At 41.3% G+C, this 13,160-nt stretch overlaps 1 protein-coding gene across 3 annotated transcripts in view; it reads right to left on the bottom strand.

Moving 5' to 3' along the window:
* Positions 1 to 13,160, bottom strand: part of TGFBR3 (transforming growth factor beta receptor 3) — a 136,063-nt gene that overhangs the window by 108,858 nt on the left and 14,045 nt on the right. For all 3 annotated transcript variants that reach the window (XM_035123643.3, XM_035123646.3, XM_035123645.3), the window contains exon 2: positions 6,502 to 6,678. In XM_035123643.3, the coding sequence (XP_034979534.2) occupies positions 6,502 to 6,562 (61 nt within the window). In that variant the 5' untranslated portion in view covers positions 6,563 to 6,678. The remainder of the gene's footprint in view (positions 1 to 6,501; positions 6,679 to 13,160) is intronic.

Genomic DNA, 13,160 nt, shown 5'->3' with positions numbered 1-13,160 from the left:
CCTTGCATATGATAAACTTTTCCACTGGAATATATTTGCCTATGCCAACATTGTTGTTGTCACTGCTCAAGGTTTTGATTATACGGCAAGTATAAAAGTCATCAAGCGCATAGATACCAGCTGTTCTTTAAAAAAAAGAAAGAAATCTTTTGTAAATATCAAAAACTGAAAGCCTGCTTCATTTGTGGATTTAGAACCTAATTTTATCATTAACATTATTGGCTAGAATTTTATCGTTAACATTATTGGCCAGAAATACTGGCTGTTTTTCTTGTACTGATGATTGTTTAAGAAGTATAGACCTTTAGCAAGGAGTACATTTATTCATTCTGGGTAAGGGCTCTGCACTCCTGCATGAAATGAAATTATTATTATTATTTTATTGCAGCCTTATATCCACTTGCCTGGGAGGAAGTCCATCTAGCTTAATTGGTCTTGCTTTTGTGCAAAGATGCACACTGTAGCCTCCCAAAATGAAGCCAATCCCTTGCTTGCATTTGATGCCAAATTTAAAACGGGCCAAATGTAAAGCCCATTTGCCAAGGAACAATGAGATGCATCCTTTAAAACTCCCAAATGTTCCTTTCCAGCTGCATCTTTGCATGTCCCACACCTGATGTCATGGGTATGGCTTGGGGAAAACAACCGTTGTTGATTCCTAAACAGTATTAGGATAACTGTCTGCCAGGTCTAATTTTGCCTGTGGGACAGAGGTTCCTGGTGCTTGATGGGTTGCTTTGTAAGTTACAAAGGATAAATTGCATTGCAACTTCTGTATTATAAATAGGCACTTTATAAATATAGTCCATATTCCAAAGTTCTGTTATACTCTATAAAAGGGGTGGGGAACCTCAGGCGAGGGGACCAAACGCAGCCCCTCAGGACACACATCTTCCCCTGAGTCCATATTCCTTACCAGCCCTGCTTTGCAGCCTCCCTGGAAGTTCTTGCCTGGTTGGAACGGGTCCTTGAACTCTGATAATGCCTCTTGCATGCATGGATGGCAGAAAGTGATAAAAACATGTAATGATGGCGCCTGGCGAGTCTCTCTGGGAAGAGCATTCCACAATTGGGGAGGCAATCCAGTATTCCCATTGCACCAGTGGAGCTAATCCAGCCTCCTGCCTATGTGTCTGCAGTGTGCTGACCTCACCATCTGGCCCCTCTGTCTTCCAGGAAGCAAGTGTTGCAGCTCCATGTTACCCAGAAAAAGCTGCTTCTGATGGACAGAACAGTACAGGAAGAAGCAGTCCTTGAAATGCCTAGGTCCCAAATTGTTTTAAGCCTTTGTAAGTTATTGCTAGCATCACAGCTCAGAAGCAGATTGTCAACCACCCCCTTGCTGCCCTTTCATAGGCAGGAAAAAAACTTTTCTATTTCAGCTGACATTTGAAAACCGACTATTTTTGCCATGCCCTATATTGATTTTCACTGTGCTGCTTTCCTGGCATTTGTGGGGGAGATTTTGGAGTTTGATTTTGATGGTAAGATTTCCCTGGTGCCTATTTTGTTTTTAACCTTGATTCCACCCCACCCAAAAAAACACATTTTCATAGAGATATGCCGCAATAAATGAATAAAAATGCATGCTCTCTTATTTTTGCTAGGTAACAAACAATGATTTTTTGCAGTAATAACACAATGAAGTATGCATTATTTGCACCTGAAAGTTTTGCATCTTCAAATGTATCACTTAGCAGAACTATCAAGGAGGGCAATTACATAGTACAAAGGCTTGTAGCATTTCACAACTCATTTCCTCTCTGGAAATCTCCTCTTGCTTGAGTTTCAGTAGCACTCAAGGAAACCTCAGCAAAAATTTCTTTTTGGCACAAAGTCATACTTCACACAGTATAGGAAGTGGAACAGAAGAACAGCAGCAAAGTAGAAAAAGAAAACCTAAGAATGCGACGCAGAACATCTTTTTTGGCTTGGTGCTTTGGATAAATTAATAATACACACTGAATACCTATTTGTACAGAATTCCAAATCCTGAACATACCCCACTGTAGATGTTCTACTGCCCTGTAGTATCATGCTTTTGAGAATTCATCTAGCACAATCTAGTGTCAGATTTAACGAAATGCCCATTTTCCATATTTACTCAGTGAGCATTCTTATTAATCCTCTGCTGCATCAAAGCCACAGGGGACCAAATTTGCAGGCAAGCTCTGAAAAAATAGAGGAATATGTCAAGAGCGAGCCATTTGGCCAGAATATACCACTAGTGAACCAGAGCTTTATGAAAGCCAAAGAAGACATAACTTGCACAATTCTGACACACAGAAACAATATCAACAACCTCAAATCAGGGGGTGGGGGGTGTCTTTAATACATGCTTTAAAAGAGGCCACTGGAAGAGTCATATGAACAGGCAAGCAATATCAGAAAACCAGGGGGACTCAGACTTAATAATCTTCAAATACAGAGGTCTAGCTTCCAAGGAAAACAAACACTTCTCTATATCATTTCTAAACCATTTTTCCAACTTTTGAAGATACTTAAGGCAGGTGATTACAGATATTAGAAGTTAAAATAATCTAGGTGATGTGGGCAGATTAGCTATAAATGCTGGATTGAATAGCCTTCAGGTTCCTTAGAGTCTCATGGTTATCTTCTTTTATGGATCTTCTTATCTTCTTTTATGGATCTGCTTCAAGATACAGGTACAAGATACAACCAATATGGTGCCCTTCAGCTGCTGCTTGACTACAACTCCCATGAGCACCAACTAGCAGGCCCAATGGTGAGGGATGATGAGAACTGTAGTCAAACAACAGTTGGAGAGAATCTTGTTCATTACCTCTGGAGCATTTCTACTGCTGCATTTGATAACCCGATGTACCAAAACTGGTACAATTTGACCCATTCATTTTATCACCTTTCAACTTCTCTGTGTGTGCTGTTTTCTTATGTTAAAAATACACATCTATTTGCAAAACATTACTATTTCCTAAATAGTAAAGGGGAGATATTGTTTTTGATTGTTACTATGTTATGTATTTTTATATTGTAAACCGCCCTGTGATCCTTGGATGATGGGTGGCATGGAAATTTAATAAATAAAAAAAGTAAAACAAACAAACCTCAAGTCTTTACAAGTTGTTCAAATTAAGAAAGCCATGTAAGATCAGTCCACATGCTATTTCTCCCCTCAGGAAAGGAAACAAGTTTGTATCTTTTACTTTCCAATGAAATCTGACTAAATATAATGAAGGAAACAGTGACATAAATTGTTGAGCTTTATTGAACCTGGAAGATGTTCAGCAAGGGGGAGAGAGAGAACACAAGTGGGTGAACATTTCCTTATCCTCATCCAGTTCCCATGATACAATTAACAATGCTGTTCAAGGGGTTTCTACTATCTTAATTTCTAATTTATTTTGCAAATCCACTCTAGGAAGCCCATGAGGATTTTCCTTCCAGGAAAACAAAGCTAAAAAAAAAACTCACAGCCGTAAATGGGATGTTTATTTTTATTGTCCATTTCCATGCCAATCGTCACCATGGTGTTGCACGACTTTAGAACTGAGATGCAACACAGTTTCCTTATCAGGACGAAATAACAGAATTGATGAAAGAGGGAAAACAGATTTCAAAAAGGGAACGCATTACTATTCGTTGTTAAAAGACCCGTGCTATATTGTCTTTCATACACAGACTTTTTTATAATAAGAAAAACACTTTATTAGTGTTATAAGTAAGGAGGACACTATCCCACTGGTTTGGGTGGGGAAACCCACTGTTCGGTATTATTCAGTAACACATAGTAATACTGTTGCTATTTAATAATAGTACTGTAATACTGTTACTGTACAGTATTATCTAATAACACATGAAGGCTGTTTGGTACCTATCATAATTTGGGGAAATGATGCAACAAGGATGCAAGAACACAAGAGCCTGCTGCATCTGGCCAATGGCTCATCTAGTCCAGCATCCTGTTCTCACAGTGGACAACCAGATGTCTGTGGGAAACTGATGCAGTCAAAGTCTTAAAGGATGCCACTCTTCAAAGGGGCTCAAAATGGCATACAAGCATGGATTTCTCCTTCCCTTTATCCTCGTAAGAACCGCTTTGTAAGGCTATGTCTAAGGTACTGGTGACCTTTGTAAATGAGCTGGGAAACTGAGGACCAAAGACTGTACTAGTCAAAAGATTACTCCTCCCCAGCAATCGAGGTCCACAACCTCCAAGATTGTTTTAGAGAGGGCAAATATTGCAAATCCTTTTGGGATGTCTCATGGGAAAAAATTCATAAAAAAATAATCTTCAAGATATATCCAAGAGGTTAACTTCATTCCCCTTCCCCCACAACCACTAATTTATTTGTGCTGATGAAATGCAACTTCTGTTTTCCAAAATCATCGAGTAAGATCCTGTCTGAGCCAACGAAATCATTTGTTGATGCAATCGCAAGCAGAAAATAATAATTAAGGCTGGAACCCTAGATATGTCTACTCAGAAGCAATCTCCACTGTGTTCAATGGGCTTACCTAAGTGAGAATGGGATTGCAGCCTAAAAGAACTTTAGTTCAAATCTCACTTTGGTTATTAATTCAGCTGGTAGCATTAGATAAGCCATCAACTTCTCTGAAGTAGGTGATAGCAATGCTGGCTAATGTTTCAAAGTTGTCATAAGGATAACTGAGATGATGTATGTAAAGTCCTTTGAGCAGTCAAAAATGCTAAGTATTGCTATTAACCATCGATATCCTGCACATCACCTTCAGACACATTTGGCCTACTTTTAAATATTTATCTGTCACCAAATAAGATCATTACAACATCCAGGAATCACTTCTTGTTAACGAATCAAAATAAGCACTGGCTGGACGCCTTCATTGAAGTTAAACCCTGGAGAAAGTCCCAGAAGGTTTAAACATATTTTTGAAAGAGTATTATTTTCCATGCAATTGATGAAAAAGAGAGAGAGAGAGAAGAGGCCAGCTTGTAATGCACTTTATTGGTCAGACATGTCTTTCCCTGCAGTTGGTCACCATTTCCACAATGAGAACATCTCATATTTAAACGAGACATCCATCCACTGTCCACTGTCTCCCCACTACATCATCTTGGACACTTCCCTCTGGACTCTATACTTTTGTGCCAGAACAAAAAGCACTTGTGGGCTTCAGAAACCATTTCAGAACACCATGGATTAGAAAACATATGAACTTGCTGCTGGTATGTATTTGAGCCGGCATGTATTTCATAGTTTTTCTCTAAAACCAAGGTGTAGTGTCATGTGTGCAAGCAGGAAAGAGCCTAACCAAAGCCACAGGGCTGTCCCCTGCCCTTGCCCCATTCCTCCTGTCCAGCTTGGAAGAAGGACTTTACTAACATTTACTTTCAGAGATTCCTGGCTTAACATTGCATATGAATCAGACACCATAGTTTAACGCAAAATCTGGTTACTTGAACAAGTCAAGTATATGCATATGCCATGGTTTATAAACCATGATGTAATTTGATTGTCCAAACCTGGCCCAGCCTCTTTACCATGGTTTATTAACCACAAAATCCACACTCATGAGCCATGGTTTGTTGGTTTATATACCTTGGCTTCCATTAACCTTGCATTGGTGTTGCATGGAAATCAGGCCATGCTTGAGAAGTTGGCTTGCTTTGCAACTGACCAGTGTTTGTTTTAAAGGACACTCTCTGGTTTGCACAGCACAATAAGCCATGATTAATGAAATCTGAAACTAAACACTAGCAAAGTTCTTCAGGCAGCACAGGAAGGGAGGCAGAAGCTCTCAAGCCTGGTGCTTCACTCAGGCTCCTTCCTGTTTGTGCAGATAGCACTAGATCTTGGTTTTGCATTATGTGCAAATGTGGCCAACACAAAGCCAACAAAAAGATGAAAATGTATCAGGACAGTGAAGATTAAAAACTCAAAACCAATTACTTTAAAAACATGAGCAGTTTGGCTGATCTAACACTGGTCTAAGGAGAAATGCCTTGGCCTTCCAGTGGCTCACAATCAGGGAGAGGTCAAGGCAGGCGTTTCTCGGAAGGGAGTTCCCAAGCATAGGCATGACTACAGAGAAAGGTCTCTCCTGTGTCCCAGGCAAACAAAACTCAGATGTTGAATGGGATGTGAAGGGGAGTTGCTCCAACAAATCTTAATGAGCAGCAAGCACACATGGGCGGAAATGGCCCATTTTAAGTACAAAAGAGCAGTTCTGCTGGATCAGACCAAACATCTATATAGTTCTGTATCATGTTTCCCATGGAAGCCACCAACTGCCTATGAGAAGCCCACAGGTAGAATACGGACACACCCATTCTGTTACAATTTGCAGTTTTGCCTGTAGTACGGTAGTAGACCATAATAAGCTTCCTAATATTATTTATTGCTAATGCAGTCACACCAGGGAAAATTTACATTGGTATTGAACTAAATGACTCCCAGTGATTTAAAAAAAATGTAACCTGCAATTAAATCCAAGTGCTTGCAACATTTGGAAGCCCAAATTGACATTGAGGCTACTTACCTGCAGAGGCTAAACACCCAATCATCAAAGCAAACACTGGAATCATACAACTTGAAGTCATTCTTGCCACACCAGGGGTCTTCGGATCAACTTCCTTTGTAGTTCTTTGTGTGCCTGGTGGGCACCCTTCGGGGAAAATGTAACACCTATAGGTGCTTTGATACAGTCTTCAGTTACCTGCAAAGAGAAAATTAAAAATAATACTTTTAAAAGCATGTCTTACAGAGAAATGACTTTCTACACAATACTAAACACAGAGAAAGCCAGCACCCTTAAAAAGAAAAAGAAAGGAAGCCTTTATACTGAGGAACAATGAAAGAAAAACCAGTTATATTACAGTCACAGGTTTAATTCTCTCCCAGTGTAACCACAAACCCATCACTCATTTTGCATTCTACTCTCATTCACTCTATTTGGCTCCAAGCCAGAGCCTCCAATGCAAAATCCCGAGAAACCCCCTTTTAATTTTTACAAGCATATCTTTCTAGAACTCACTGTTGCAACAGAATAAATCTGATCATGGGTGGGCAGCCTTTGATCAAAATTTAGCACAATCACAAAGCAGACTTTGAGTCAACTCCTGCTTATGAACCAAACCATGTCATGGCCTTGACTATACTCACTTTAAAATGATTGTGTGCCAGGATTGTGTGCCAGGCCTAACTTTGCCTACCATCAATGATGGCAGCTAGTGCCTCAAAAATCTTGAGAATCACAGAAGCTATACAAAATTATCAGCTCTTCTCAGGTTTCCATACACACATCCCTTAGGATTTCCACATCTCAAAATGAGATGAGGCCATTTTGAGATGGAGAGGGGCATTCTGCTAAGGTGTGAGGAACCCACTTGGGTGTCCTAAAGCTGTTGCTGGGTTTCAACTCCTATTACAGTCCCAGCTAGCAAAGTCAACAGTCAGGGATTGGCTGCCAGTTCAGTTCCGGGCCAAACTCAAGCTGCCAATCCCAGTGCTTAAAGCCCTAAATGACTTAGGCTCCAAACAGCTGTGAGGCCACCTCCTTCTCTTGGTCTTTTGCTGTGGGGGCTCAGACAGGGCACTCAATGGGGATCTTACCGTCAGAAGCAAGGCAGGCTTCTCAGAAGATGATTACGCAGCATAGGTTTCTCAAAACTTTATGGGAGGGCAGAAGTTACTCAAAGGTCTGTTTGACAGCGGAACAGACTCCCATGCGAGGTGGTGGACTCTTCTTCCTTCAAGGTTGAGATTCCTGCACTGCAGGGGCTAGACAGCTTGGAGGTTCCTTCCAACTCTATAATTCTATGATTCTAGGTCATCAGTAAGTGCCTCAAGGCTCCTTCGGTTCTGAAAATAGGCCTGAAGCCACAATGAAATGGGTCCAGATAACCCTTTTCCTCCAACCACGCCTGAAGCTGACCAGTCACCACTGTCTCAACAATCTTGCCCATCCACCACCCCAAATAATTTATAAATGTATAGTTCCATATGTGTCTATAATTCATGGACAATGAATGAAACTTCCACCCATTGCAGTGTTGAAAAGCAATGCAGTTGATAACCAACAGCTAGTCCATATTTTGTTGTTCCAGAGTAAGGTTCCATATGATTAGGAAGTATCTTGGCAAATTTGTCTACCCGCATGGAAGACTGAGAGGCAACAGAATGCTACACTGAACAATGTTGGTCTGAGTGTTTCATGTTTTAAACTGTTCCTCCTGCATGGACACACACACATGCGCCAAGATCTCTTTGCATATGGAAAGTGTACAAGTCAGGAAGAAGTGCTTTTAAGCAAGCTTTCTCCCTGATGTGTTAACCAACGCTTCCAGATTCTCTCTCTCCTTCCTACACACTCATACACAAATTAAAACCACAGTACTGCACGTATTCTGCAGAAGAACACTTTGCTGTTGACTTTGGAACAAAATAATGTGTTCTTTACAATCCATTCCAATGTGTAACCGCAGATTTACTGGAAGTTCATCTATGGGTTTCCAAAAGTAAAACATGTGAGCTACATGTGGCCAGATACTTCTTTTTCTTCTTCTTCTTTGAAAATGTAAAATCCTCTTCCATATAACGAGACTTAAAGTCAATCAACTGACCAAATCAGAAACAAATACATCCACATATAGAAGAAGTTTTAAAGTGCTGTCATAAACTTACAGTGTGGGTTTCTGGAAAAGAATTCTAAGCCCCTAATATTAATTGTTGTTATGGACTGTGCATTTTTAAAAAAGATTACTTTTCCTGCCCAAGATAGTCATTAGGCAATATATTAAGAAAACTCTGTGATTTATGATACTACTTGTAGGCTCTCTTGTGTCAAGCATTCAGGGCACAAACCACAAATTACAATACTTTGTGTGCCTCCTCCACAGGAGGTCCAGAGGGTGGCAACACAAGAACAGACTTTTTCTGTGGTGGCTCCGTTTGTGGAATGCTCTCCTCACAGATGTTTGTCTGGTGCCTTCATTATACACCTTTAGGTGCCAGGCAAAAATGTTACTTTTCAACCAGGCCTTTGGCTGATGAACAACTGATACTCTGTCAAATGTGTTGTTGAGGGAAAATATTGGTTTGTTTTTGCTCTTATTTTTATTATGTACTAGCTGGCCCTGCCACGCGTTGCTGTGGCTCAGTCTGTTAAATGGAGCCTCAGAGTCCCCCTTCAGATTCCCCTCACCTTCAGAGTCCCCCTGTTTTACACATGTTCTGTTTGCACAGGTGCATCCCTGTGAGTCCCCCCACCCTGTCCCGACCCATGACCCATCCCAGCCCCTCCCCTCCTCTCCTCCCCCCACCCCCGGCTCATCCCTGTGATTGGCCCCACCCTGTCCCAACCCATGACCGATCCCGCCCCCTTCTCCCCCATCCCCCACCCCCCACCCAGGCAAGCCCCCACCTCCACTCGGCCCAATCTGGAAAGCCAAGCCGAGATGCTGTGGAGATGGAAGTTTTCCTAGGTGCAGTACCAGTGTAGCCATCACTAGAGGGCGCTGTTTTGCAACCTCTCCTGTGCTCCCAGCATGCACTTTTGTCTGATTTGTGAGTTCTGGAACATGTGGTTTTGGGGGTTTTACCTGGCCCAGGTGTGACATCTGTATTTGTTATGGACTTGCTCTCGTAGTCACATTTGACTTTGTGTCAAAATTTGAATGCAATCGGTCAAGCGGTTTCGTTGAACATTGGACATCCCCAGTTTACATTTATATATAGATAGATAGATTTTGTATTTTTTATATTGCATTTGTATGTTGTGAACCGCCCCGAGATTTGCGGATGAAAGGTGGTATAAAAATTTAATAAAGATTAATAATAATAAATTACAAGGAGAGCTGGCAATGACGTTTTAAGGTGTTTACAAGCCCAGAAAAGAAGCCTCTAATTTCTCAAACTATTCAGCAGAATAAAGGTCCAACTAACTCTGTGTGGAATCAACTGCACTTACATTTTAAAGGGATGGACCTAACATGTTATTAACCATTCACTGCAGGAATGTTTTTCTCATCTGAAAACTCATCTGAAGAAGTGTTTCATGGCAGTGATATATCACACTATCAGTAACGTCTCTGTACAAGTGTCACTGAAATTAAAGAACTATGCATGTGATGATCCTATACTGGAATGTAATCATCCATTATCTCGGCTCTACGTAACTCCTACAAGGCAGAAGGGGAATGTAAATTTAAACTAAAGAGGAAAAGTTGCTATTTTGGAATAATGTTTTAGAAAAGGAAGAAATGTATTCAAGTAGGGAAAACATAAGCAATTATCTGCAACATTACAGTGTATATGTACGGTATCTATCTATAGGAGCAAGTACTGTCTATATTGTTGCTGTTGCTGAATGAGGCAGATTCAAATCTCACCAGTCCCCTAAATCACCCTCTTATCTGGCTACTAATCGAGCACTGGTTTTCATGTCTCCTCCCCATGCTTCAGCCGGGTTTTTTGGCTTGATGTAAATAATAATAATCAGACGCCTGGCTTTTTACCCAGTTTTTATGCTGGTCAAAAATAAACCACAAAACATTGGCAGCAAGAAGGAAGGAGTGATGAGGCTTTGTGATTGCCACAAGGGCCAACCAATCAGCACTCTACCCAGCCGGTGTTTCTGCTGAAAACAGGAAGCATCAGTTGCTCTGTAACTCAATTATATGAGGAAGGCTATAGTCCTTACAAAAGAAAAGGGCAAGTGTGAATCCATACTGGACTCACCGGAGTGCAAACTCTATACATCTCTACACTGCCTTACTGGTCCAGCCAGCATCACACTTACAATGAAAGCTATTCTTGCTTGTTTTTAATCATTGATGTTCTTATTTTGTTTTTAGATATGCTGTAAATCGCCCAGAGTGGCTGGGGAAACTTTTCAGAGTTTCAAGATGAATGCTGTAGTAGTAGTAGTAGTAGTAGTAGTAGTAGTAGTAATATAGCAGCATTCATCTTGAAACTCCGAAAAGTCTAAGCTCTGTTTGAATTAAGAGCATTTTCCTCGTATGCAGCATTCATTTTAAGCTCTGCAGTTTAACCACACACACACACACACACACAGTTGTAAGATGGCAAAAGCCATGGGCAGCTAACTCCTAGGTCAAAATAGAAAGTTATTTCCTGCACTCTTTGGTTGACATAACTTTTTTAACACATGTGTCTGAGGTTAGCAGTACTATTTATTTATTTAATGCATTTATATTCCACCTTCCTTCTAAGGAGATCGTGGTAGCATACAGTCGCCCAATTTTATCCTTGCAATAGCTCTCAGAGGTAGGTTAGGCTAAGAGAGTGTCACTTGCTTCAAGCCATACAGCGGGACTCATTATGAGTAGAAATTTCCAAGGTTCCAGTTCGACATTCCAACTGCCACAACACAATTCAATAAATACAGCTGTGTTTGTTACATCAAAATGCAGGCCTTCTAAAGACTATGTATCTATGGTGCAATTCAAATCATGACTGCTACAGGGTAGGGCAAAACAGAACAGCAGGATCACCATAGCATCCACACGCTGGCCAGGACAGGAGGTAGGAGGACAGACCAATTGCTGCACCAGTCTGCAGTCTGGATTGGGCCCAGTGCTACCATGTATTGGCACTATGGGCAGATTGGAATCCAATAGATCCTAGCTCAGCCACTCCCCGCACCTGCAACACCATGTTTCAGGGCTTTCTGCAAGTTGGTGTTGTGGTGATTCCACTGGAGCCATTTCTAAATGTCTATCTGTTCACTCCATGTGCAGAGGCCAGCAGAGCTGGGTGGAAGGATACCTCTGCTCTATCCAAGGCCTCCCCTGGCCAAGTGCCAATGGGGTTTGGACTGCAGTGCCCATGTGGCAAACAGTCTCATGGACTAGAGTTCACTTTATCAGATACATGGAATGATGGGCCTTCATGATGCAAGAAGAATGAATTGTCGAAACGGCAAAGACACAATTACCAAAGCAACCTTCACAGTTCCTTGAATAATGCAAAAATGCCAGCTATCATACATGCTACAGTCCATGAATAAAGCATTTTGAAAGCTTTTAAAACTGGCACCCATGAGCATTTGCCCAGACAATGAACAGAAGAGAACCAGGAACCAAGAATCACTTGATACAGACGCGCTAAACAGGACACCCTGAATAGGAAAATTGTAGCCGTTGGTTAGATCACTCTTTCCTTAAGGTCAGTACATAATCCAGCAATGCTGTTCTTTGTGGTGTGGAGAGCCTTGCTGAAGTGGTGGACAAAAAAGAGGTCATGGGAGATAAAGCAACTCCGTCTCTCAGTAGCAAAGGGCACAACCCTGGCAGCAGTTGGCATCAATGGGGCTTTTACTTGTGAATGTGTTTAGGATTACGGCCGAAGTCAGTCTTTCATTGCACAGGAAAGAGAGGGTGCTGGAGGGTTACATAACTCTCTTAAAGAAGGCCTGCCAACCCCATTTCTGACCCGTTAACATGCCACCACATTTCTACAAGAGGACCTATTCATAGTCCCCAGTGGTTTCTTCCCTCTCATCACACCTAAAGAGAGTCTGCAATATAGCATGATCAACAAAACAAAAAAAAACCCCACAAAAATTAAGATGTAAAAGAAAGATGTCAGTATCTCAATCCAGTACATATTACATGGCATTCAGTGGCATGGACTACAATGGCTACTATATATTAAAGGAATCTGCTATAAGCCAGGTTCCCCAGTTCCCTGTATTCTTGAGATGAAGCTGTATGATGCTGAAAATCTCATCTTTTGTCTATAGCCAGAAAAAGTGAAAAATGGTGAGGGACCAGTCTGCACCACGTGCTGTCCTACATTGAAAACTTGCAGAAAGGCAGTATTTCTACCTTCTGAATGCCATCGAGCTCCAACCAACGTGCATATTATATTCTGTTCTCGTAAACGAAGTCCCTCAGGCCTTCACAGTTTCCTTCCTCTAGTGATTATGGCTACTTGTTCCTATTCCTCCAACTGTTCTAAGCCAAAAAAGAACAATAAATATACTTCAGATTACACACTGACCGGACAACCTTTTTTGTCATTTCTAACAGGAACTGGGCATAACTGTCTTACTGGGTCCTTCATTCTCCGCTTTCTGTACCGTTCCCCAAATGTCACCATCTGTTTCTCATATTATCTCCTTCCCGTCCCACTTATTTCCCTGCTTTGCTTTCCACCTATTTGCATTCTATCATC

The sequence above is a fragment of the Zootoca vivipara genome, chromosome 7 (assembly GCF_965207765.1).
Source record: "Zootoca vivipara chromosome 7, rZooViv2.hap1.1, whole genome shotgun sequence".
NCBI lineage: Eukaryota > Metazoa > Chordata > Lepidosauria > Squamata > Lacertidae > Zootoca > Zootoca vivipara.
Note: the sequence above shows the minus strand (reverse complement) of the source record. Positions and strands in the feature narration are given on the sequence as shown.